General features: G+C 52.0%; 1 protein-coding gene across 6 annotated transcripts in view; it reads right to left on the bottom strand.

The window, feature by feature from the left end:
* Positions 1-26250, bottom strand: part of MAST3 (microtubule associated serine/threonine kinase 3) — a 71116-nt gene that overhangs the window by 43585 nt on the left and 1281 nt on the right. For 2 of the 6 annotated variants that reach the window (XM_061601453.1, XM_061601457.1), the window contains exons 1-2: positions 13693-14063; positions 11675-11752 (exon numbers count right to left, since the gene is read on the bottom strand). In XM_061601453.1, coding sequence (XP_061457437.1) covers positions 11675-11752; positions 13693-13742 — 128 coding nt within the window. In that variant the 5' untranslated portion in view covers positions 13743-14063. Of the gene's footprint in view, positions 1-2242; positions 2321-11674; positions 11753-13692; positions 14064-17883; positions 17916-26250 lie in introns of those variants that run through there. The other 4 variants (XM_061601454.1, XM_061601455.1, XM_061601456.1 and 1 more) reach the window with 4 other exon arrangements.

The following is a 26250-nucleotide window of genomic DNA, read 5'->3' as shown; positions in this document are numbered from 1 at the left end:
GTGGCTTTTTAGGTGAGATGGATGGGAGGGGAAGGGAGGGGGCGCAAGAGGCCTCCATCAAAGGAGGTTGGAGGCGTCTTTTCCGCTTGTGATATAGAGACATTTCAGTTGCAAAAGATTCAGAGCAGATTAAAAAAAAAAAGGAAATCCTTCTGTGCACATAATTCATGTCCGGTGGCCTTGCCCAGTCTCAGGCTCCCCACATGTTGCGGGAGTTTCCCTGAAGGGCACCAGAGTCCAAAGGCATTGAGGGGAAGAGCCATCGCTGAGGGGCAGATGCACCTCTTCACCCCGGCCGCTAACCCCTGAGGTAGGTGCTGCCAAGACCTACCCTATTCCAGAGACAGCCGTTGGCTTGAACTGCTTTTAATATTGAAATTTAAATTGTTGAAAGCCACCCTGGGACCTGCTGGGAAGGGCAGGTAATAAACACATTATTATTTAACAACAACAACAAATCCGCCACTGCCAGTCAGTGAGAACAACATGAAACTAGATGGACCCTGACTCCATATTAGGCAACCTCTGGCATTCCTTTTCAATTTAGCCCCTTAAATCAGAACCATGGGGGCTAACATCTTGCTTTCTTTTTAAGGAGAGGCACACAGCTCAGTGGTCAGAGCCCCTGCCTTGCATGCAGAAGTCCCAGGCTCCAGCCCAGGTATGGCTGGGGAAGACTCCCTGCCTGAAAGCTTGGAGTGCTGCTGCCAGTCAGTGCAGGCAGTAATGAGCTAGATGGACCATGGCTCTGGCTCAGTGCCAGGCAGCTGCCTACATGCCTACATCTGAAGGGCCCCCCGTTGGCTGCCCTGATTTATGGGATTCGCGGTGGTGATGGCGCTTTGCAGACTCAAAGATTAGCCCACTTTGAGGGCGACAAGTTCAAGGTGGGCCCCGCCACAGCTCCCTCCTGGCAGGCCCCCAGGAAGCATCAGAATGGACCCTGCAGGGCAGAGGGCGGGGCGGGTGGGGTGGGCAGGGCGGGCGGGGCTGCCAGCTATTTCTTTCTTTCTTTCTTTCCCTTGCCAGCTGTGCAACAGCAACAGGTGATCAGTGAAAAGCCCATCTGCTCAATCATCTAAAAAACATTTAACCTGTTTAACAGCAGCACTAATTATTTCACCGTGTGAGAAAATAAACCCGTCAAGCCAAAGAAAGTATGACGGTCATCTCTTAAATCTTTCTTTTTCTACCTATTGTAACGCTTTTTTTTTTTTTTTTGAGGCGGGGGAACAGCTTTCTTCCATGAATTTGTCCAATTCACCTTTTGAACAGTCCATAAGACTACAAGACCCCTGCGGCTGGATCAGGCCACAGATCAGGCCCACATCAGGCTGGTCTAGCGGCCTGCGGCCAACCGGATGCCCCAATGGGAAGGCAGCAAGCAGGACCTGAGCGCAAGAGCAATTCTCCCCGTTTATGAGTTCCAGCAACTGCGATTATTAAGCAGCACACAGTCTCCGACAGGGGAGGTGGAAAACAGCCATTGCGGCTAGTAGCCAGTGCCAGCCTCACCAGCCACAGCATTCCTGGAATTCAACCCGCCTTCTTGAAACCAGAGCCGAGAACCAGCCTTGCATCTCGCCCAAGGTGCCAGGAGAGCCCCCCCAAAAGAACTCGCCAAGGTTCATCCCAGGTCACCCAAGGAACGGGGGAAAGAGTGGCTTGGAGGGGATTTTCAGAGTAACCCTCTTCCTCCTGTTCGGGATGAGGCTGACCCGGTGGCCTCGGGTGCCACAGGCCTGCACCGGCCCATCAGGGCCGCCTTTCCAATCCCGCTGGAGGGATCATGTCCTCATCTGCGCACCGAAATCAGAGCTGCGGGCGCCGGCGGGAAGAGCAGCCCTTGGCCTGTTACTCAGGCCGAGACCAAGAGTCTAGGAAGAGCCCCCAGGACGTCTGGGCGAGCCTGAGATGCCGCCTCAGAGCGGCCCCCTCCCTGCAAAAGAGTGGGAGACACTCTCGGGGGGTAAACCTGCGTTTTCAGCCCTTTGCAACGACATGGCCGAACCCGGGAAGGCTTGCGCGACTCGAGGCGTTCCAAAAATGGGGCTAGAAACGCGCGAAGGAACCACCATCCGGAGGGAATAAACTCTCAGTTCTACTCTTGTCAACAACCTCCCCCCCGGGAAGCCGCTTCCTCGCCTCCCAAACCAGCCCCGCTTGGTGCGTAATTGCGCATCAAAAAGCTGACGCGGGGATGGTACCCTCCCGCCGCGCGCGCGCCCCGCCGCCCCGGTACCTCCTGGAGCGCTGGATCAGGACCCCCGCCGGAGTCCCCCAGCTGCCGGGATCCGACATCACTCTCCCCGCCTGAAGCCTACCGGGAAGCTCCGCCGGCCGCTTGGGCGCCCGCCGGGTCTGTCGCCGTCGGCGCCGCCCCCTCCAAGGCCCGCCTGCCCTACCTCCAGGCGGAGAGCGCTCGGCAGCGCCCCCTCCCGATCTTGGCAGAGCAGAGACACCCCCCCCAAATAATCCGTTTCTCACGTGTCCGGGGAGATGAGCCCCCAAAAAGAGCACCGTCGAGGTCTCCTGTCAAGCAGGCAGAAGACTAGAAACAGAAGCCTCATCGAAAAGAGGGACGCGGGGAAAAGGAGCACTACGTGGCTCCTCCATGAGGACTAGGGGCTCCATGTCTGTGGAGTGAAAGCCAACATGCAGATTACCATCTAAAGCAGAGAGGTGCCCCCCCCAAACTCCTGGGCTCCAACTTCCATCTGCTGCAGCCAGCAGTGCAGTCCAGCAACTTTTTTAAAAAATGATGTTCCCAAAGACTTTGGGAAGCAAGGGTGGTGGTGGCATAACAAAGACATTATGCATAAAACTGTTCGTTATTTTTCAATAGATGCTACACAGTAAAGGTTAACAGCATCAGCACACCTGGCTCGTTTTAATCTCTCATAACTCACCTAGTGGCCTCAGAGAAGCTACTCTCTCTGTGTCCCCGCCACTGTAATGGGGGACAACATGGTCTACCTCACAATATTGTTGTAAGGATTCATGGCATAAGAGTAGGAGAAAAAGCCCTGCTGGATCAGAACAATGGTCCTGCCAGTTCCCACATAGGGATCCCAGATGCACACACACACAAAGGATGTGGTTTTCAGAGGGTAGACTGCCTCTGACTTTGGAGGTTCCATTTATCAGTCATAACTAATAATGCCCAACTGACCTTTCCTTCTCCATGATTTCATCCAACTGCCTGCCAAGCATTCATAAGCTGGTGGACATCACTCCATCACCACCACATCCCATAAATCAGTTGCTATTTGGGAGAAAGAGCTTGCTTTTGTCTGCCTTGAATCTCCTGCCATTCAACTTCCCGAAGGGTGAAACAGACTAATAACAGCATCCAAGTAAATGCAGTAAAAATTAGCGGGTGGTAAAAAATTGTTTATTCCTCTTGCAGTGAAGCCACAGGGGTGGGGGAGATGTTTACAAACCCCTAACACTACAGAGCCCATGAGGCAGTGTCACTGCGATGGGAAAACTCAAGAGAAACCTGGGCCCTTAAAGCTGAGTAAAATTATTTGACAATAATTGAGGGGATCGGGGATACAAACTGGGCAACTGAAATTCAAAGAGGAAAGAGAGATTCCCCAGAAAAACCCACTCTTCAGAGCTGGGGGGGGGGGGCAGAGGGACTTATTCCCGCAAACCCAGGTTTTTATCTCACGCACGATGATGCGATCTCTCTCTCTCTCTCTGTGCACATGACAACTGTGGAGTAGGCTGAGCATTAAGGCCCACCAGCCTGAGGAGGGACAGCAGCCAAAGCCATCGCAGGGGTGGCAGAGGGCCAAGGAAAGCAGCCAAAGGAGTGTGCAGCGCCACAAGCCAGAAGCGGGTGCAGGCTGCCTCTCCATGGCAACGGGAGCCAGGGATGACAGAGTGGGCTGCGAGCACAGGCAGGAAGTCATGAGTTGCGCTCTGGGCTCGCTTCCTCTCTCTCTCTCTGAGAAAGGTTGCATTTACAAACTCCAAAACGCTACCACCAAACATAGGGGTGTGTGTGCTTATTATTACTATTAGTTATTAAATTTATATCCCACCCTTCCTCCCAGTAGGAGCCCAGGATGGCAAAAAACCACTAAAACATCATAAAAACAGACATTTAAATATATTAAAACAAAACATATTTTTGTTCAAAGAGCTATGAAGCAGGGCAGGAAAAAGGGGGGGATTTATTCCAGAAACACCAACTCTCAGTGCTGGGGGGGAGCAAGCTATGGCCAGCATGTAACCCCTTGCTTGGCGCCTTTGCACTACCTGCCAATGGGCTACTGGGCCAGCTGAAGGTGTTGGTTCGCGCTTCTAAGGCCTTAAACAGCTCAGGACCAGGTTGCCTGAGAGGACTCAGGTCCCTTCCACAGCCAGGGAGGCACTGCATTCTTGCCGGAGTTTCTCTTTGAACAGAGGAAGCTGCCTTATACTGAATCAGACCATGAGTCCGTCTCATTCAGTATTATCTACACTGACTGGTAGTGGCTCTGTGGGGAGGGTGTTCCACACCTTAGGCGCCACCACAGAGCAGGCCCTCTCCCGGGCGCCAACCCCCAAACTTCTGAGGGTGGCGGGACTACCAAGAGGGCCCCCTCTGCTGATCTCAACACCTGAGGGGGTCTGTAGGGAAGGAGGCGGGTCTTTCAGATATTTGGGACCAAGTCATTTAGCATGAGCACCTTGAATTGGGCCCGGAAATGAATGGCAACCAATGCAGCTGTTTCAAAACGGGTTATATGAGTTCTAAAGGGAACCACAGCCAGTAATATGACTGCTGCGTTTTGGACCAGGTGACGTTTCTGGGTCATCTTCAAGGGCAGCCTCACATAGAGCACACTGCGATAATCATAGAATAGTACAGTTGGAAGGGGTGCATAAAGCCATCCAGTCCAACCCCCTGCTCAATGCAGGAATCCAACTTAAAGCATCCCCAACAGGGGGCTGTTCAGCTGCATCTTGAAGGCCTCCAGTGTTGGAGAGCCCACCACATCCCTACATCACTGGTTCCATTACTGTACCACTCTAACAGGAAGTTTTTCCTGATGTTCAGCCAAAATCTGGCTTCCTGCAACTTGAGCCCATTATTCCATGTCCTGCACTCTGGGATGATCGAGAAAAGATCCTGGCCCTCCTCTGTGTGGCAACCTTTCAAGTCTTTGAAGGGTGCTATTCTATCTCCCCTCAGTCTTCTCTTCTGGAGGCTAAACATGCCCCGTTCTTTCAGTCTCTCCTCACAGGGCTTTGTTTCCCCAATTATCCTCGCTGCCCTCCTCTGAACCCATTCCAGTTTGTCTGCATCCTTCTTAAAGTGGGGTGTCCAGAACTGGACGCAGTACTTGAGATGAGGCCTAACCAGTGCCAAATTGAGGGGAACTAGTACTTCATGTGATTTGGAAATTATACTTCTGATAATGCAGCCTAAAATAGCATTTGCCTTTTTTGCAGCCACGTCACACTGTTGGCTGCAATAGTCCAGGACAAACCGCGTTCCCTTCTGCAAGCATTCAGCTCAAATGCTAACACATACACACCCAAACCCATACATACAAGGCGATTCATAAGTTAATAAATAATAAAATAGCAACAATAATTCACTGCCCTACCCTGCATATATTATATTTGCCACCCATCTGGGGTTGGGGTGGTAAAACAATAATGAAAAACTTTGCACCCTGATTCTGGGATTCCCATGTGAGAACTGGTAGGACTTTTTCCCCTGGCCCCCGGCTGGCCCCTGAGCTTCCAAGACTAATATATATACAGTGTGTGTATATATATATATATATTCAAGATCTTGATCAAAGAGAGAGTATGGAGCTCCGCAAGGATGCTGAATTCTGCACCAGGGCCCATTTCATAAGAACCAAAGAAGAGTTCAGAGTTGGAATAGGCCCAAGGGGCCCATCTAGTCCCGCCTCCTGTTCTCAGCGTGGCCAGCCTGCTGCCAGAAGCAGGATTTGAGCACCGAAACAACTATCCCTGCTGGCACTTCCCAGCAACTGGTGATTCAGATGCATGTATTGCCTCTGACAGTGGAGGGCCTGTGAAGCCACTGCAGCTAGTAGCCACTAATCGTAGTCCATGAATTTTAAAGCCACCCACCCAGCCACGCTGTGGTTTGAAGCCACCCACAGCTACCTAACTTGGAACAGGCGGGATTTCAGGCTGGTGTTAAGCGTTCTGTGCTTCCAGACGAAACAGCCGGCCAGCTTGCCTGCAGCCTTTCGCACCCTCGGAGCGCAGTCGGTTACGCCCTTTCGTTATGAAATGACTTCAGAAATTGACGTTTCTCCACGCCAACCCTGACAGGCTTGTTTGCTCTCTGCCACAAGGATCCATCCCCTCGTGGCGGGGAACTCTCCACTGTGAGGCTGGGGAGAGGGAGACACAGAGAGAGTCAGAGGCACACAGCCCTCTGATTCACAAATCTCTCTCCTTCGCACCTCCAGTGAGACGGCAGGGGGGGAGGCCCAGGTCTCCCCAAGACACACACCTTCAGGAAAACATCACGGGAGACCAGACAAGAGCTCTGCACACCTCCTTTCCTGCCTGCAGCAGTCCCACAATTGCAGAGGCTTTGCTGCTAAAACTGGATGGGCCAAGCAGGCCCAAGAAAGGAAACAACCCCCAGGAAAGGGCCACAGTGTGGCTCAGTGGTTAGAGCACTTCCCTTGCATGCAGAAGGCCCTGGGTTCAAATCCCTGCTGATATCTCCAGGTAGGGCTGGGAGAGACCCTTCCCTGAAACCCTGGAGAGACACTGCCAGTCAGTGTGGGCAATACAGAGCTAGATGCATCAAGGGTCTAACTCGGCATACAGCAGCTTCCTTTAGCCCTATATTCAGGATCACGAGGACTGGAACCTTGGCTTGTTTTTAAGGAAAGTACCATGTGGTAAAGCACCTGCCTTGCATGCAGAAGGTCCCAGAGGCATCTCCAGGCAGGGCCAGGAAATAAATCCTAGAGAGCTGCTGCCAGTCAGTGTGGACAATACTGAGCTAGATAAACTCCAGATAAGCCAGCTTCCTATTTAAATCAGCCCTTTATTCAGAATCTTACTTTATTTTTTAGTGAAAGGGGCCATGCCTCCGGGAGACTGTTCCCTGTCTGAAAACCAGAGGGCTGCTGCCAGTCAGTGTAGACAATACTGAGCTAGATGGACCAAAGGCAACTTCCTCTGTCCCAGTGTTGCAGTGGATCCCGCAACATCCTCCCTACTTGCATCTTGCACCATCTTTCTGCCGAACACCTCCCCACTTTATGCCATATCTCTCTACCTCAGAAATACAGCAACTGGAGCCAGGGATACGTCATATTAAAAGACAAGAGTACAGCAGTTGAAAACACAAATACCAGCTCTGTACTCTCTCTCTCTCTCTCTCATCTTTGCAGGAATTTTATAGGCAACAGCTTGAAAAAGTAATCAAAATCCATCTAGGAAAGGCACAACTAGGGGGGGGTTTATGGGGGCAGGTCGAAATTACTGAGTTGCGGAAGGACACTTTAGATGATGGAAAGAGCTTTGCAGAAATGGATCCCTGTAACCCAACAAACAGAAGTTAGGCTTTCAGGAACAGAGGAAGAGTACACTACAAAGAATTATAAGTGTGTGTGTTATGTCTTAATTGTTTGTATATGTATAATATTTAAGAAGATGGTGATGATCAGAAGAGCCCTGCAGTGCTGGATGAGGCCATAGAAATTTGCCTTATATTGAGATCAGTCCCTCTGGCTCAGTAGCAATGGCTCTCCAGGGGTTCAGGCAGGGGTCTTTCCAAGCCCTACTTGGAGATGCTGCTGTCAGGGATTGACCCTGGGACCTTCTGCAGACAATGCAGATCATCTAGCCATGTCCAGCCCTCCACAAATTACACTCTTTAATTTGTATTTATTTATTTATTTATGAGATTTGTTAGATGCCCATCTGGCAGTGGTTAATCTGCCACTCTGGGCAACTCACAACCAGGGTGCTGCTTCCAGCCTGCGACAGAATTCCATTCGGCTGCCAGCATCCATTGGGCCTGTTGCTGTTGCTGCCCACTTACGATCAGAGTGCTGAGGGTGCTCACTGAACCCTGAAGCACACAAAACTCCCTAGCATTTTTAATTACATAAAGAACATAATGAGTCTTGATATCACACGCCTGCAATCACACTCGCCAGGCATCGCAAGCGCCAGTTTGGCTGAGACACGGTGGGATGGGCAAGCGGGGCGGTGAACTGTGATTTCTGTGCACTTGAAGCCCTCGCTTTGCCCTTTGCTTGTTTCCTCTCCTTTCCTCTGTTCTCCTCATTTTATTTTATTTAGATTGTATGCCTTTTGGACTTCTTATTATTGTTTTATTTTATGTACAGTGCCATGTGCATCTGATGGCACTATATAAATATATGATGATAATAATGATGATAATTCCAGCAACAACAGTTCTGCAAAATTAAATGCTGGAAAAATGGTCTCCCCATTCCTCCCCTCCCCACCCACCCTCCAAATGAAGTGCTATCTTCAGAAAAGACGCTCAGCTCCCCACACAATGGATGAACAACCGCTGTCTAGTACTCGTGCTAAGACTTTAATGAAGTCAATGAAGATGGTCTGGAAGGACACCAGGAGAGCCCTGAAGCTGGATCAGGGCAAAGGGGGCCATCCAGCCCAGCCTCCTGTTCTTGCAGTGGTCAGCCAGGTATGCCCCAAAGGGAAGAGGCCCACAAGCGGGACTGCCCCACTTGCGAGTCCCAGCAGTGCCTCTGACAATGGAGGGAGAACATTATTGTTGTTGTTGTTATTAAAATGTCTATCATACCCTTCCTCCCAGAAGGAACGGCAAACAGGAGGATAAACCACTAAAATATCTTAAAACATCTCAAACACAAAACATCTTTAAAACATTTAAAAAATAAAACATCTTAAAAACCTATTTTTTTAAAAAAAGCTTTAAAACATCTTAAAAAGCAATTCCATCACAGACGCAGACTGGGATAGGTCTCTACGTAAAAGGCTTGTTGAAAGAGGAAGAGGGTCTTCAGTAGGCACCAAACAGATGCCTGTCTCATATTGAAGGGGAGGGCACCGACCACAGGGTCGGTGCCACCACACTAAAGGTCTGTTTCCTATGCTGTGCGGAACGAACCTCCTGTAAGATGGCATCTGCAGGTGGCCCTCACCTGCGGAGCATAGTGATTGACTAGGGTGAGCCAATCTTTCAGTCACCATGGCTAGTAGCCATTCGAATTCATCTAATTCCCATTTAAAGTCATCCAAACTGGTGGCCATCAATACATCTTGTGAAAAGTGAATTCCATCATGCGCTGCGTGAAGGACTCTCTCTTTCTCACACACACACACACAGAAACACACACACAGACACACACACACACCTTTCCTACAAGAACTGGCCCCTTCCAGCAGGAAAGGCGGGCCCCAATCCTGCTAGGTCCCAAGCCAGATTTTCTGGGGGTACAGGACCTTTTGCTGGCTGGGTGGAGACCTGCCATGATCCAGCCCTTCCACCCTTGGTCCACTCTCTCTCTCACACATCCACCCTTCTCTGGAGGCTGTGGAAGCATCTCACACGCAGCGGGCTGCCTGGATCCCACAAGGGCAGGCCCTCTTGGAGATTTGTTCTCGGGATTATTTGGGACAGGTCCTGGGGGAGGGAACTGGGGAGAAGGACCTCTCTCCAAATAACTCCTCTGCTCCAGGTAGGAGTTACCGGCTACTGCAGGTAGTCCATGGCCAAAGAGACAGGTTCGGGTGCTCCGGAAGGGGGCCTCCCTCAGGGACTCCAACAGCTTTGGAGAGGACTCCCAGGGGCCAGTCCCCAGCAGCCGAAGATTGATGCGTTCCCTGAGCTTAGATGGCAGACAAGACCACCGGGCGCAGCCACAGGAACCACTTCCTTTGCTCATGACGCTGTTTTGCATGGGCTCGTTAGCCACTGGGTATGGGGAGTGGGGGGAACGACAGGTTCACATGGGGGCAACCCTCCTCTGAGAAAGCCCACTCTTCTGGGCAATCAAGATAGATGTCTCTGCGGCCTCTCCCGGTACTGTCAGGCAAAAAGAGAGAGAACCCACGACACCCACTGGTGGGAATCTTCTAACAAAGGGCATTGAAGGAATACTTTAAAATAAATAAAGGACAAGGCTAAGATTGGGGGCTTGGAGAGGAGAGGGTTAATGGACCTGAAGAACTGCTAGACACCCCTGTGCCCTCCCAACCCCCCCACACACACATCCAAATACCTCGCTTGTTAGGGAAATTACAGGCGATGTGTTTTCATGAGAACTAATTTGTTGGGCAATCTTCCCCAAGTTATTATTATTATTATTATAGTTTATTTATACCCCACCTTATGGCCAAAAGGCCCTCAAGGTGGCTTACAAGAAAAACACAAGTACAGAAATGCATCAATAAAACAATACAATTTACAAAAATTAAATAACAAATACTGTAACGTTATTTTAAAAAAAGTGATTACAGCTTCCAGTGAAAATACAGGGTGGTGCAGGCACACGGAGCGGCAGAAACAGAAGTTTTCTGCATGGGGCCAAAGCAGGCCCCTCTCCCTGCCCAGCCCCACTGAAAGATGGTGTGACCTTGGTTATCTCGGGGGAGAGGAGGAACAGACTGCAATTACAGCCAGAAGCTAACAGTAGAATCCTATACATGTTTATTCGGAAGGAAGCCTTATTGTAGCATTCTCAGGGAATGCTGACTCTAACAAATTTGTATCCCACTCGGAGTAGACCCATTGAAATTAATGAACCAAAGGAAGTGGGGGAAGGCACAAACTCTGGGTAGTATTCAGTGCTAGAGAAGACCCATTGAAGTTGATGGCCATGACTAACTTAGGCTCATTCATTTCAATGGGCCTACTCTGAGTTGGGCTTAGTCCATATGGAGTTTTGTTTTTCCATGAACCAACTTAAGCTCTCTGGGGTTCCAAACAGGTGGCAGCCCCAGCCCTATTTGCAGATGTTGGCAGCTGCACCTGGAAGCTCCTGAAAGCAAAGCAGGTCCTCTGCCACTCAGCCATGGTCCTTTCCCTAAACGTAAAGTAAGATTCCAGTCCTCATTATTCTGAATAAAAGACTGGTTTCAGTAGGCATGTAGGACACTAAATGAACCACTGATCTCTCTAGCTCAGCACTGTCTGCACTGACTGGCAGCAGTGTCTGGCCAAGGTTTCAGGCAGGATTGAAATTGGGGCCATCAGCACACAAAGCAAATGCTCTGTCTGTCACTGAACTATGGCTCTTCCCTAGTTTCTAAAATATGGAAAACCTTTTTTAAAATAAAAACAAAGTAATATTTTCCTTCTGCCTGCCCATTGCTATCAGCAGTTCACCTTTTTCCTGCTCACACTGCCTGTCAACAACACAGAGAAAATGTCGTGCGCCATCGTTATTCATTAATCCATCCTGCCAGGCAGTCAGCGGAGGCCTTGGTCAAGAAGAGAGGAGGGACATGGCCTGCCCCACAGACACCCCACGGCAACTGCCCCCCTCGTTACTTGCAGGATAAACCCCCACACTGGGTTTTGTTTAATTGAGGGGGCGTTACGTGGTTCCACTGTGCCCACCTTGCAATGCATGGGTGGGGTGTCCTCTGCTAGCATCCCAAAGGCATGTGTCCCCCCCACAACTCTCTCCACCAGAACAGTCCCTCTTACCTCCACGGATGCAGTGCCAGGGGGCTACAGGGACTGGAAGGGCTCAGGAGGGTCGGACTCTGGCTACCGGGTGACAGGCTGCAAAAAGGGAGCAAGTCAACGAAGCGGAGGGAGAATAATGAAACGAGGCACCCCCCGCTGTGGACGTCCTCTCCCCCTTGAAAGACGGGGCAAGTTCGGGGGGGAGGGGGAAAGGGGCTGCGTCAATTGCTCCCACCACCCAGAGTTGACTTGAGGCTCGTTCACCTGTTACAAGGACACAGGACAGGTGTTTGTGTGAAAAAAGTGTGCAGTTGTGGACTTTTATTGCTCGTCCATCATGCACGCAGCTCCGCGGACAGGTTAATGTTAACGTGGGAATGCTGCATGAGCATACAGCTCAATTATCTGCGTACACAGACCATACACTTGTTGAACATATGAGGGAATATCTCCTGGGGGAGTAACGACCCTTGAGGGTAAACAAATGGAACTGATCTGCAGCAAGATCTGTTGGGAAACTGGGATTTGGAGTAAACTGATTTGGGGCGGAAGGATTTTATCTGGGGTGGGATTTGGCAGGGAAATTAGATCACTGGCTGCGACATTTAAATTCTGAATCTGAATTCGGCATGTGCAAATGTCATGCAAATTTGTGGCAACAGGCCAAATCTTTTCAAGTAGCAAGGCTCCTGGTGGGGAGCCAAAGGGGGGCTTGGGGAAGAGGGTGTGGGTGCGCTTCACAGGCAACAGGTGCACAACATCCGAGCAGACAGGAAAAGCACTCTGCCCGTTCCTAGAGGACTCCTTCATACCGTTAGAGTGCCACAAGTGTGAGGTCTGATCTGTGGTGGAACATAAGATGTTGATGTTGATGGGTACATTGATTCCTCCTCCTCCCATCCTCACAACAATCCTATGAGGTACGTTAGGCTGAGAGGTAGTGACTGGACCCCCAGATCACCCCAGCAAGCTTAATGGCTGAGTGGGGGATTTTGAACCCTGGAATTCTAGGGCCTTGTCCAACACCACACCTCTAAAAGGCAGAGACGCTGCCTCCTGCTGAGTCAGACTCTGGCACAGCATTGCCTACACTGCTGGCAGCAGCGGCTCTCCAGGGTGTCAGGGAGGCAGTCTCTCCCAGCCCTGCCTAGAGATGCTGCTGGGGATTGAACTTGGGCCCTTCTGCATGCCAAGCAGGCCTCGACCATGCAGCTCTTCTCTTCCCTTCTTCCTGCCAGGGCATCTAATGTGGGCTTCCTAGCAGCAGGCAACAACTCAACAGGTGATGCTCTCCTCCCTTTCCCTGAGCTTGGCCATGATGGCAGGTGTGAGGAAGAGGGAGGGAGAGAGGGAGGGACAGGGGCTGAAGGTCTGCAGCTGCTGCTTCATTTCTGCCAGTCATGCAGCTGCCGTACTTTTCAAATATATATACAAACACACTAAAATTGCATCAGAGTTAACTGAAGCCAGGACGTTGCAGAATGGGAGTAACGCTCCTCCCGGCTCTGAGAGCAAAGCGGGGTGGGGAGGCCCACCTCTCAGGCATGCAGATAGAGTGGGCTCCCCAGACTGGCAAGGGGTGAGTGGACTGGATGTCCTTTGGGGTTCCTTCCCACTCTGGACCCAGATAGCTCCCTGCTGGGGAGGAGGTGATACTGGAAGTGATGGGAAGGAAGGAAAGGAGAAACCTCTCCCCTCCCTCCCTCCTTGGGAATAACCCGCCCCCTCCCTTCCAAGTTGGTTCCCTGGCAACCAAAGCGTGCGTCATTGGAGACCCCTGGATGGATGGATGGAAAGAGAGAGGGGGAGGGGGGATCCCTCGGATGGGAAGGGGGAGGGAGGGGGAAGGGGAGGGGAAGGGGAGGGGAAGGGGAGACCCCCCCCAGCCCAGCCCAGCCCAGCCCAGCGGTCCGCAGCTCCCTGGGGGCGCCTCCTTTCCCTTGCCCTCCCCGCGGCGGTTCCCCGCGCGCAGCCTGGCCGCTGCCTGGCCTCCCCCTCCCCAATCGACGGCGCCCCCCCGCCCGGCGGCCACTCACTCCACCAAGGTCAGCGACGGGATCTTGAGCTTGGCCCGGCGCGCCTGCATGGCGAGGGCGAAGGCGACGGCGGCTGTGTCCCGACGGCGCGCCCGGCTCACTCTGCCCGCCTGCCGCTGCTCGTCGGCTTCCCCCGCGGCCGCCTCCCCGCCCCCTGCCCCTCCTCCCCCCCCGCGACGGCGAGGGAGGAGGGAGCCGGCCCCTTCAGACCAGCGCCCGCCGGATTTCAGGACGGGGCGGGGGGCTTTGAGGCAGGCTGCCCTTCCCCTAAAGAGAGCGCAAGCTCCCAGTCCTCAGGAGTCGGAATGAGGCGCCAGCTGAAAGGGGCACCGGAAGCCGCCTCGCAGGAGTCAACCCATCGGTCCTTGTGAGCTCAGCAGTGCCTGCCCGGACCGGCAGCAGCGGCGGCGGCTCTCCAGGGTTACAGGCAGGGCCATTCCCAAGCCTGGTCTGGTGGAGATGCCGCCCCCGCCCGCCCCCGTTGGGGAATCGAGCCAGGGAGTTTCTTCTGCAGGCAAAGCCAAGGCTGGCCCACCGGAGGCACCGCTCTCCCCAAAGGACCTATCGCCCACCAGACGGAAGAAGGGGTTCGCGGGGGGGGGGAGCGCGTGGCACCCGTGTTCGCCCAGGGGGTGGGGGTCCTGCTGCTGCACCATCTGGAGGGCCACAGATGCCCCCCACCCGCCTTTTTAAAATGTCACGGTGAAGCAAAAGGGCTCTGAGTACGTGCTGTACTACTTTCCCCGGAGGGAGGACGCTCTGAATATGCTCAGGGGAACCAACGCGCCACTTGTTTTTGAAACGCCTGCAACATAATAAACATTTCAAGCGGCGGCCTTCAAATACCCCAAACTGCACCGGGTTCAGATTTCCACATTTTGTCATCAGTGCCCCCTCCCTGCCGCCACCAAGGTGACAGGAAACCAAGCCTTTCCCGAAAAAGTAGCCCTCCTGCATATGCACACACATTTCTCCATGTCCACAATGGGAAATACAATATAAAAGACTAAAATGAGGCCACTGGGATTGGCACAATCCAGTCAGAACGTAATGCGCACTGGTGTGTGTGTGGGGGGAGATTTTGCACATCCGCTGCACTAATGTAGCATCATTGGAAGCATCATTACCAGGAAAGCGCACTCTGCCACACATACTTAAGGCAGGCAACAGGATATGGCCAATGGCATGGCAACACTGGATGCCGCTTTGTATGGAGTCAAAGCATTGGCCCATCCAGCTCAGTATAACCTACACTGACTGGCAGCAGCTCCAGGGTTCAGCCTCAGGGTCTCTCCCAGCCCTGCCTGGAGAAGAGGGGGCTGAACCTGGGGTCTTCTGCATGCCGAAGCAGGTGCTCTGCCACTGAGCCATGGCCATTCGCCATGGCAAAGGATGATGGGAGTTGTAATCCAGGAATATCCAGAGGTCCACAGGCTACCCATCCCTGCCGTGGACTCTCTCACAAAACACAACACAGCTTGGAGGGCAGGAAAGAGTTAACTGGTGGGGCAAACCAGCCCACCACACACACACCCCTCAGACCTTCATCCCTCTCTCTGGAAAGGTGCAACTCTTTGTCTCTTGCCAATGCACCCTTTTCTCTTTGCGTGTGCAAAGGATTGCAGCAGCACTTGTGAAAAGAACCCAGCATGGGGGCTGCCAACCCAGCACCCACAGGCATCACAGCAGCACCCAGGAAGGCCTCCATTTGTGCTCTCAGGCTCTGAGTTTTCATTTAAAAAGAAAAAGTAAATCTCTAACCCTCCCAGCAAGAAAGTTATGGAGCAGAACGGGCAGGTCCCCTTCTAAATGATTTCTGTGAAATGAGCCAGCCTGGCTGCTCCTGCTTGTCAGTCTTATTAGCCAACAAGTGAAGTCAGAGCTGTGACTGATAAGGGAGTTGTTTGGACACCAGGCACCAGGAATCCCTGGGGTCCTAAAGAGCTGCTGTTTTGACTTCCCTTTTCCTGCTTCTGCCTTTTTTTCGAGTCCTTGGAATCTCCATAGCTTGCCCTTCCTTTCCCCCTAGCAACCAGGATGCATCTTTCCTGTGGTAGGTTCGCTTAAGATCAGGTACTCCTTAGCTGTTATTTTTTGCACATACTGCTCCGCAATAAGTGCGGGTGGATGTTAAAAAGTCCCCCCACCCAAAAGGAACTGTGAAAACTTTGCAAAGCGGCTTAGGCGTGTCTCCTGCTTCGCAGGAGCTAAAGGCCAGGGACTCCTTAGGAATTCACTGTATAGTTCACTTACCGTACAGTGGTAAACATGTCTACTCAGAAGTAAGTCTCTTTGTGTTTAATGGGGCTTACTCCCAGATAAAGATGGCAGCCTAGGCTTCAGTTTAGGGTTGCCATTGGGGAATCACAGGGTTCTTGCACCTCTAAAAGTTGCGTCTGTGTGGCGGCACCTACCCTGTGGAACTCCCTCCCCTTAAATATGAGACAGGTGCCATCTCTGTTATCTGTTAGGTGCCTTTTGAAGACTTTCCTCTTTCAACAAGCCTTTTAAGCTGAGACTTTATCCCAGTCTGCGTCTGTGTTGGAATTGCTTTTTAATATGTTTTTAAATCCTTTAAAAAAAAAAAGAATGTTTTTAACTTTTTAAAAAAAAGATGTCTTGAAAGCTTTTTTAAAAAAATGTTTTTAAAGAAGTTTTGTTTTAATGTATTTTAAAGTCAGTTTTTATGATGTTTTAAAGTGTTTTTAGTGCTTTTGTTTGCTGCCCTGGGCTCCTGCTGGGAGAAGGGCGGGACATCAATCAATCAATCAATCAACAAATAAATAAAATCTCCACAATCAGGACCAGCAGGCTGATGTCTCATGGTAAGCAGGACGTTATCCAGGCACAAAGGTGGAAAATCAGCAATGACTGTACTCTCTCCAACTTTGTGTTATGCCATGCCCCCCCCAGGGCAGCCATATTGTGTTACGTCACACACACAGCCCCTGCCAGCCACTTTGGGGCTTGCGCCCTCAGCACACTCTCAAAGTTCAAAACGTGCCCCCTGGTCCAAAAAGGTTGGCGACCCCTGCTGTAGCAAGATAGCAAGCTCAACACGAGCCAGCCGTGTGACGTAGGTGCTAAAAAGGCGCATGCAATCCTAGGCTTCACGAACAAAAACAGAGCGTCAAGAGAGGGAATACTTCTTCTCTACGCCGCTTAGTTCCTGTTTGTGGGTTGGCCACTGTGAGAACAGGATGCTGGACTCGGGGGGGGGGGCTTTGGGGTCCAGCTGGAGGGCTCTTCTGACGTTCTCATTCTGCACTGGTCACCTGAAGGGCCATGGGCACTTCTGGGCAGCACATTCCAAGGAGGGGGATAGGGAGCTATGTGAGCCAGGGACCGGACCCTGCCAGGAAACAGATTTCAGTTCAATCTTGGGGGAATCCTCCGAATGGCAGGGGCAGCTGATCAACAGCAGGGCAGGCTGCCTTGGGCATGGCAGACTCTCCCATGCCGGAGGTATTTCAGGAGGCGGTGCTGGCCAGGGAGGTTGCAGCCCAGGGATGTGGGGAAGCTTGCTCAGCCAGAGGGCCACACTTCCTTCTGAGCATCTTTCCAGGGGCCACATCGCAATGGTGGGTGATTTTTTTTTAACCTCTGTGCAGCAGGCTAGTATCTACACACACACACAGGCAACACCCTCTCTGTCCCCCATCATGGCTCGCAAGAGGCCTGGTCAGAGTTCAAGGGGACATGGCCAGCCTGGCAAAAACTAAAGGAGGCAGGTGCAAAGCAGGGCATTGTGGGCCTATGGCCTGTGGAGAGTCCTGAGGGCCAGGCAGAGATGCCTGGAGGGCCGCATTTGGCCCCAGGGCGTCAGGCTCCTGACCCCTGACGTAATGGAAAGATTCCTGTATGCGCGTGCGCACAGGCGCAGTAGGCTAGATGAGCTCCACCAAGGAAAGGGGCAGATTCACACCACATGATGAATTCATGCCATCTGCTCACACAAGATCTCTCCCAGGTCCAAAAAGGACCCAGCCGCCCTGGGCCCCTGCTGGGAGAAAGGACAGGATGTAAATCAAATAATAAATAATAAATCAAATTAAAAGGCACCTCTAGGACTCTGGCAGAAAGCACAGTGGGAGCCTGGGCGACTTTTCCATCTGCCTGTGGACTCCCCAGAACCCCCAACTGCCCCCCATCAGAGACAGAATCAAAACGCGGGCTGGGGCCCTTACTCACGTCTTTCCTCGGCGAGGCAGACTCAGCTCTTTCTGTAGGAAGAAAAGAGGGTCAGGATGAAGCTGCCCCACTCTCAGGGACCCCTCCCTTCCCCCCACCCCTTTGGCATTGCTCAGACACCTTGACCCCCAGCCTGGACTCTCCGGGCTCATTGCAGACGCCTGCGGAAGGAGCATAGCTCTGGGGCAGAGCCCCTGCTGTGCATGCAGAAGGACCCATGTTCACGGCATCTCCAGGCAGGATTGGGAGAGACTTCCTTCCTGAAAACCTGGGGAGCAGCTGCTGTCAGTCAGTGCTGACAATACTGAACTACATGGATCAAGGCACTAGCTTGGTATAAAGGCAGCTTCCTGTTCTTATTTAAATCAAGCTTTTATTCAGAACCATGAGGACTGCAATCTTGAACTTTGGGGAAGGACCGTAGTACAGTGGCAGAGCATCAGAGAAGGATCTAGGTTTAATTTCATATCCAGGTACGGCCAGGAATGTCCTTCGCCTGAAACCCTGGACAGCCATTGCTGCCAGTCAGTGTAGGCAATATTGAGCTAAATGGACGAAAGGTCTGACTCTGTATAAGGCAGCTTCCTATATTCCTATTTAATTCCGCACCATGAGGGCTGGCATCTTAATTATTTAAATTTAGGTCGCAGAACATCTCCCCCTAAGCAAATGCTTTCCTCCAAAGAAATGTTGGGATGAATGAACGCCCGGAGCATCCACATTCTCCTAAGGGTGATTCAGTGGCAGTGAGAGGGATTGATCTCTGCTCATCTTCAGAGGACCTGCTACCTGGCAGCTGCCAGCATGGGGCGGCTGCATTCATTACTGGCCGAACGAACTCCAGCTGCTCAGCCCCATTTGCCAGAATAATTTGCTCCCGGATCTGATGGGGTAGGGGAGAGAGAGATGGGCGCTTCAGGAGAAGAATTGTCTGCTCTTTATCAAAAGCTGACATGGCTGCAACACTCAGAACTTGGGCCTGAGCGTAGCTTTTTCCTCCTCCCTCTTCCTCCCGAATTTTTCGCTGTGCTTCTCCTGAAACAGCCTCGGACTAGCCGACAGGGCGAGGAATTTCCAAGAATCCCAGACTGCTGGGCGTGCAAAGGAAAGGCCTCAAAGTCTCTCATCCCACCCCTTGAGACTTTGCCACAGGGAGTCCGGAGACCAAAGGCCACCTCTGTCTGTCTTTTTTTTCCTATCTGGAGCACGTGCAGAGTAGCTGCCCTGAGGAGAGAGAGGGCAGGGTGTCCTTTCCCAACCATGCCGGCAATGCCCCTGCGAGCGAGTGAGCAAGCAAGGGGCAAAGGTTGCCCGGTGTCTACAGTGAATTGATTACAAGAGTGGTGACAGGGAGAGATCAGAGGCAGCCTCTCTGGCCGCCTTTCCCCTCAAAGTCCCACAGGGACTCCTCCTCACTAGCCTCAGTGCACTCTCAGGAGAAATCCAATTCGGGCTTCTTAACACCTTGAAGATGGGCGGGGTTATGAGGTGGAAGGCAAGGGCTTCTCTAGAGCTTCCTGCTGCCTTGAATCCTAGACTCACAGAACAGTTGAGTCAGAAGGGGCCTGTAAGGCCATCCAGTCCAGCCCCCTAATCGATGCAGGAATCCAGCTTAAAGCATATATGACAGGTGGCTGTCCAGCTGCCTCTTGAAGGCCTCCAGTGCTGGAGAGCCCACCACCTCCCTGGGTCATTGGTTCCACTGTCGTACTGCTCTAACAGGAAGTTTTTCCTGATGTTCAGTCGAAATCTGGCCCTCCTCTGTGTTGCAACCTTTCAAGGACTTGAAGAGTGCTATCATGTCTCCCCTCAGTCTCCTCTTCTCAAGGCTAAACATGCCCACTTCTTTCAGTCTCTCCTCATAGGGCTTTGTTTCCTTCCAAACTGACCTGGAATCTGTTTTGTTGAAGGGGGGGGAGGATGCAAATACCTTGAAAGACATGATTATCTGGATCCATTTCAATCGGGCTTCAGGACTGGACATGGGACTGAAACAGCCTTGGTCGCCTTGGTGGATGATATGAGGAGGGCGTGGGATAGGGGCGAATGCACCTTCCTTGTCCTCCTTGATCTCTCAGCGGCTTTCGATACCGTTGACCACGTTATCCTCCTGGACCGCCTGAAGAGGTTAGGCATGGGGGGCACTGTATTGCAGTGGTTCCATTCCTTCCTCTCTGGTAGGTACCAAAGAGTGGCATTGAAGGATGAGGTTTCGGATCCTTGGCCTCTCACTTGTGGGGTGCCACAGGGTTCCATCCTCTCCCCGATGCTGTTCAACATCTATATAAAGCCGCTGGGGGCAATCATCAGGAGATTTGGGCTGCAATGTCATCAGTATGCGGATGACACGCAGCTCTATCTCTCATTTAAATCTTCACCGAGGTTGGCTGTAGAAACCCTGTCCAAGTGCCTGGAGTCGGTGAGTGGCTGGATGGGAAGGAATAAGCTGAAGCTGAACCCTGACAAAACCGAGGTACTGTTTGTGGGAGACAAGGGAAGGCTGGAGGATGTGGACCTGGTGCTCAATGGGGTACGATTGCCCCTGAAAGACCAGGTCTGCAGCCTGGGGGTCATTCTTGACTCCCAGCTGACCATGGAGGCTCAAGTCTCGGCTGTGTACATGCCCTTGTCACCTCTCGCCTAGACTACTGTAATGCGCTCTACTTGGGGTTACCCTTGAAAACGGTCCGGAAGCTGCAACTGGTACAGAATGCAGCGGCTCGTCTGATTAAAGGCAGCCGCCGGCAAGATCACATCACTCCAGTGCTGAAGGAGTTGCACTGGCTACCGGTTGTTTACTGGGCCCAATTCAAGGTGTTGGTTTTGACCTTTAAAACCCTACACGGTTTTAGCCCAGTCTATCTGAAGGAGCGCCTCCAGCATCGTCAGGGATGCCGCTCAACAAGATCAGCCTCAGAAGACCTTATCTCGATCCCACCAGTTAAAACAGCTAGACTGGTGAGGACTAGAGAGAGGGCTTTTTCAATAGTGGCCCCCACCCTGTGGAACTCTCTCCCAAATGATCTCCGCCATGCCCCTTCTATGATAAGCTTCCGCCGGGCCTTGAAGACCTGGCTCTTCAGGCAGGCTTTTGGGGTGGGTTAGGTTTCTTACTGTTATGGTTTTAAATTTTAATGTTTTAATGTATTGTTTTATCTTGTACGTCGCCCAGAGTGGCTGGACAACCAGCCAGATGGGCGACTAATACATTAAATAAATAAATAAATAATGAAGCCAAGCATCTGAGAAAGGGGGTCCACAAATGCTCCTGCCACAATAAATATCTTGGCTCTGAAGGTGCCGCGCAAGGCTCTGTGTTCTTTTGGCAAGTGCCTCAACCCCTCTAGAACAAGGGTAGCCAACCTGGTGCCGGCCAGATTTTGCTGGGCCACAAACTCCAGCATCACCCCTAGCCATTGGCCATGCTGGCTTCTGGGAGTCAGAGTCCAACAACAGGAGGGCACCAGGCTGGCAAAAGTTGGGATTTGCGCCTGCAGGGAGTGCGGGGCCTGAGTGTGTGTGTTGGGGAAGGTATATGTTTCAGGCAGCCCTTTTCCAAACTTTGCATACTTGAGGCTGGGTGTGATCATTTGCATCTTTGACTCCATCTCCCCTAGATTAAAACTAAAATAATGGGCAAAGACCTTTTTTTTAAAACTGATCTCCCTCTCTCAACAAGCACCTGAGAGGGGTCATAGCTCAGTGGTTACAGCCCCTGATTTGGGTCCCAGATGCAATCCCCCAATGGCAGCATCTATTGGTAGGGCCAGGAGAGACACCTTGTCTGAGACCCTGAAGAGCTGCAGCCAGTCAGTGTAGACAATACTGAGCTAGATGGACCCAGTGGTCTGACTCTGTATAAGACTGCTTTCTTTAGTCCTATATTCAGAATCATGAGGATTGGAACCTTGCTTTATTTTTAAGGAAAAGACCATAGCAATTTGTTTATAATTACATTTACATCCCACCTTCCCTCCAAGGAGCTCAAGGTGGCATCCAAGCGTGGTTCCCCCCTTCGCGATTTTATCCTCACAACAACCCTGTGAGGTAGGTTAGGCTGAGAGACAGCGACTGGTCACCCAGTGAGCTTCATGGCCAAGTGGACATTCGAACCCTGGTCTCCCAGATCCCAATCTGATGCTCTAACCGCTATGCCGCACTGTCTCCCTGCAGTTCAGTGGCAGAACATCCACTTTCATCCAGAAGGACCGAGGTTCAGTCCCTGGCAGCCTTTCCAGGTGAGGCTGGGGGGAAAGATCCCTCTCTGGAAACCCTGGGGAGCCACTGCTGCCAGTCAGTGTAGACAATATGGAGCCAGATGGACCAAAACAGCCTCCCACCTCCAAAACATCGCCCCTCTTTCTGACCCTCCTTTGGGGGAAATCTTTTCTAAAATCCTGTCTCTCGCCAGGCCCAATGCTGCTAGAGACTCAGCCCAGCTGAAGGGAGCTCTGCTCAGTGTTGCACACTCCCCCCCCTGCAGCTCTGTTCCTCCCCACCTCCCCCCATGCTCAGAGGCCCTTTGCAAAGCTGCAAAAAGGAGGGCTGGAAATGTTCAGAGCAGTTCCTCTTGCTCTGCCATGTGCAGTGAGACAGAGGCCGGCAGGGACAGGCTGGCGGTGCTGTCGCCCCCAGGAACTGCCCTGCAGAACCCCACACTCCACGGAATCCCCACTGCCTGCATCGCCCTCCACGAGCCACTGCGGTGCAAAGAGGGCGCTCTCTTGGAGTCAGGCAAGGGTGTCTCCATGCAAAGCCAACCCAGACACTCCGGGAAGCTCAGGAGGGAGACCGCCGTTCCCCCCCACGCACGCACGCACGCACGCACGCACGCACTCCATGGGTGTTTCCTCCCAGCCATTTGAACCACCCGGCCGAACACAGATGCCAGGAAGGCAAATTGTCGGAAGAGGGCTGCAGCTCAGTGGCCGAGTTCCTGCTCTGCAGTTGGCATGCAGAGGGACGCAGGCTCACTCCCAGCACCTGGGCAGGACTGGAACCATCCCCTGCCTGAAATCTTGGGGAGTTAGCAGGGGCCGTCCGAAGCCAGGTAGGCCCATGTGCTGGCTCAGGGCAAGGGAGCTTCCTGGTTAAATCGGCCCCTTTTTCAGAACCATGAGGACTGGAACCTTGCTGCATTTTTAGGGGAGAGGCTGCAGGTCAGTGGCAACAGCACCTGCCCTGCACGCAGAAGGCCCTGGGTTCAATCCCCAACAGCATCTCTAGGTAGGGCTGAGAAAAGACTCCCTGCCTAAAACCCTGGAGAGATGCTGCCAGCCAGTGTGGGCAATACTAGCCTGGATGAATCAGTGGTCTGGCAGTATAAAGCAGCTTCCTGTGTCCCTCTTTAATTCAACCATTTAGTCAGAACCATAAGAACCGGAGCCTTGCTTCATTTTAGAAGATGAAGCAGAGCCCCTGCATTGCATCCAAAAGGTCCCACGCTCAGTCCGCAGCGGCATCTCCAGGCTGGGCTGGGAAGGAGTGCTGGACAGCTGCACAGGCCAGGCTGGATGGGCCGAGGGTCTCACTCTGCACACGGCAGCTTCCTCCTCTGTTCCTATTTTTTAAAAATTTGCTCACAGGCAGGCAGGCAGGCTGGCAAGGCCCATGCCCCTGCTCCCCCCCCAGCAAATAGATGTCCTGCGCTCAGCAAATCCTGCTGGCCCCTCCAGTCCTAAGAGGAGGCCCTGATGGAAAAAGAGTTTCAGGGGGTTTTATTCCCCCTTAAAAGCCAGCGGATGATGTGCATCTGCATAGAAGTGTGTCCTGAGGGCCTGCGGCCTTGAGTCTCTGAAGGACCTTCCAAAGCTCCCCATGGCGGCTCAAAGCAGGCGGATAACCCTCTTCTCCATTTACAGAGAGGCCGAAGGTTCTATGCTTTGAACATACAAAAGCCTCCGAATAGCCCTGCGGCAGCTGGATCAGGCCAAAGGGCCCCATCTGCATCAGTACTGTGTTCTTGCAGTAGCCAACCAGATACGCCCCAAAGAGAAGAAACCCACAAGCAGTTGGATTTGTTATCAGCACCAAGCCCAAATTTGGACTCTCTCGCTGAGCTACAGTTCCACCCTCACAACAACCCAGTGAGGTAGGTTAGGCTGAGAGAGCAAAGAATGTCTGCCCAAGGTCTCGATTGGGACTGAACCTTGTCACAGGTCAACCAAGTTTAGCCGCTAGACATCGACAGCAACCCTACAGTTCCTCGAGGTTTGTTTGAGCTTCTTCATGATTATTTTAAAAAGCTCTCTGAACCAACAGGCATCCCACGTCCTGTGGAAGGAAATCTGATGATGCGCTGCATGGAGGATGAGTTATTTTAGTCTGTTCTTGAACCACCGACGATGAATAATAAGGCTGGAGACAGATGGCGTGGAGGGCCCTTCGGCTGGGGAGGGGTGTATGCTTTTCCTGTTTCAAACCCTGCATTTGCTTGTGTAGAATAATGCAGGGCTCCAGAGGGTGTGCAGAGTGCTTTCCCATCAACTCCAGAGAAGCCCAACCTGGCCTCACAATATTTTATTTATGACACCTAGAATCATAAATAGCAGAGTTGGGCCTGTAAGGCCATTCAGTCCAACCCCCTGCTCAATGCAGGAATACAACTTAAAGCATCTCCCAACGGGAGAGCAGGAGGCTGCACTGGATGGGCCCCTTTTGGCCTGATCCAGCACTGCAAGATCCTTCCTTGGGGGATGTGAGCTCTCTCCCTGCCCTTATGCACAGGCTGCTGTGCAATGCCTGTACTGCGCAGCCTCAGCTGCACAGCTGTAAAATGGACAACGCCACCCCATGTCACAAAAGTGGCCAAAGTGTGTGGTGAAGTTTGTAAGCATGCATCAATGTACTACTCAAGGTGCACATAACCCTTTGATGGCAGCTGTTGAGTGACTTTGATTATGCAAAGTTATCCGCATTTACCTTTTCATATACAGAAAGAGAGACAGCGTAGGTGATTTCTGTCAGCATATTGCCAATTTTTTTTAAATTAGAAAATAAAAAAGTTAAAACGCAACAGCATAGGTTCGCATCCGTTAAGTCCTACCCAGAGAATTTCCACTGAAATTCAAGGACATGTCTTACTTAGATCCATTACATTCAATGGGCCTGCTCTGAGTGGAATTTAGCTGGACGCCACACTATGTTCTCCCACAGAGCTACTTATCTGTGCAGCAGATTCTACCGCAGAGAGGGGCAAAGCATGCAGAGCTGGAAAGTACAGGCACTGCGGAGCAGCTTTGGGGCTGGCTCAGGACCTTTGGGGTCCAGCCTGAGGGGACCGAAGCCCTGAGCAAGAGACTCTCCTGCCCATACCCACTTTCAAACTGCCACTAGGGTGGCATAGTGGTTAGAGTGCCGAGCTATGTTGCAGGAGACCCGGGTTCAAACTCTCCCATCCACCCCCCCCTCTCAGCCATGAACCTCACTGGGTGGCCTTTAGGGCCAGTCGCCAACTCTCTCAGCCTAACCAACCTCACTGGGTTGTTGTGAGGCTATGAACAGAGCTCCTTGGAGGAAAGATGGGAAATAAATGCAGTACTAAAAAAAATTGTAATATATTTGGGGCAATAATAAAGCAAAGAAATTTTGAAACGGGGAGACGAAGAAGCTGCTCTGGTCTGGATCCGTCCTCCTTGACGCCACCAGGCTCCCATGGCAAAGAAAGGGATCCGGGAACCTGCCCTCCGCCCTCCCCTAAGGCCAACCCCCCTCCCCTCCTGGGATGGGACAAGACCCTGGGGTCCCTGCCACCAAAGGACCACCGCTGCAGACTTCTAACTGCAAACATCTAGCGGGCCCATCATGGACAGAGGGAGCCCAACTGCAAAGTGGCATGGAAGCGAGCTGGCATGCGCGCGCACACACACAGTGGGGGTCACAGAAGGTGCAGCTGACCCAGCTACCTCCTCCACCGCAGCTCACCAGCAGTCCCTGCTGGTAAGTTTGGGTAATGCCCAGCAGTCTTTTAAAAACCAGTCTTGGTGGAAATGCAGAAGAGTAGAGTTGGAAGGGGTCTGTAAGGCCATCCAGTCCAACCCCCTGCTCAATGCAGGAATCCATCTTAAAGCATCCCCAACAGGCGGCTTCGACCTTTCCTGACCTAGGAATCCACTTTTAAAACCAAACATGCATTTTGGGAGTGGGGGAACCATTTCTTTATATATATAAAGGCGATGAAGGTGGAAGCTGAAACGTTTTGTTAATATAATAAAAATCTCTGTTTGGTTAATCACAATTACGTATATATATATATATATATATATATAAACTGCCACCTTGGTAACAACATTTGTATGTTGGCAGCTGATGAAGATGGAAGCCGAAACGTTTTGGTATTACAATAAAAATCTCTGTTTTGTTAATCAC

Source organism: Rhineura floridana, chromosome 18 (genome assembly GCF_030035675.1).
Source record: "Rhineura floridana isolate rRhiFlo1 chromosome 18, rRhiFlo1.hap2, whole genome shotgun sequence".
NCBI classification, from domain to species: Eukaryota; Metazoa; Chordata; class Lepidosauria; order Squamata; family Rhineuridae; genus Rhineura; species Rhineura floridana.
Note: the sequence above shows the minus strand (reverse complement) of the source record. Positions and strands in the feature narration are given on the sequence as shown.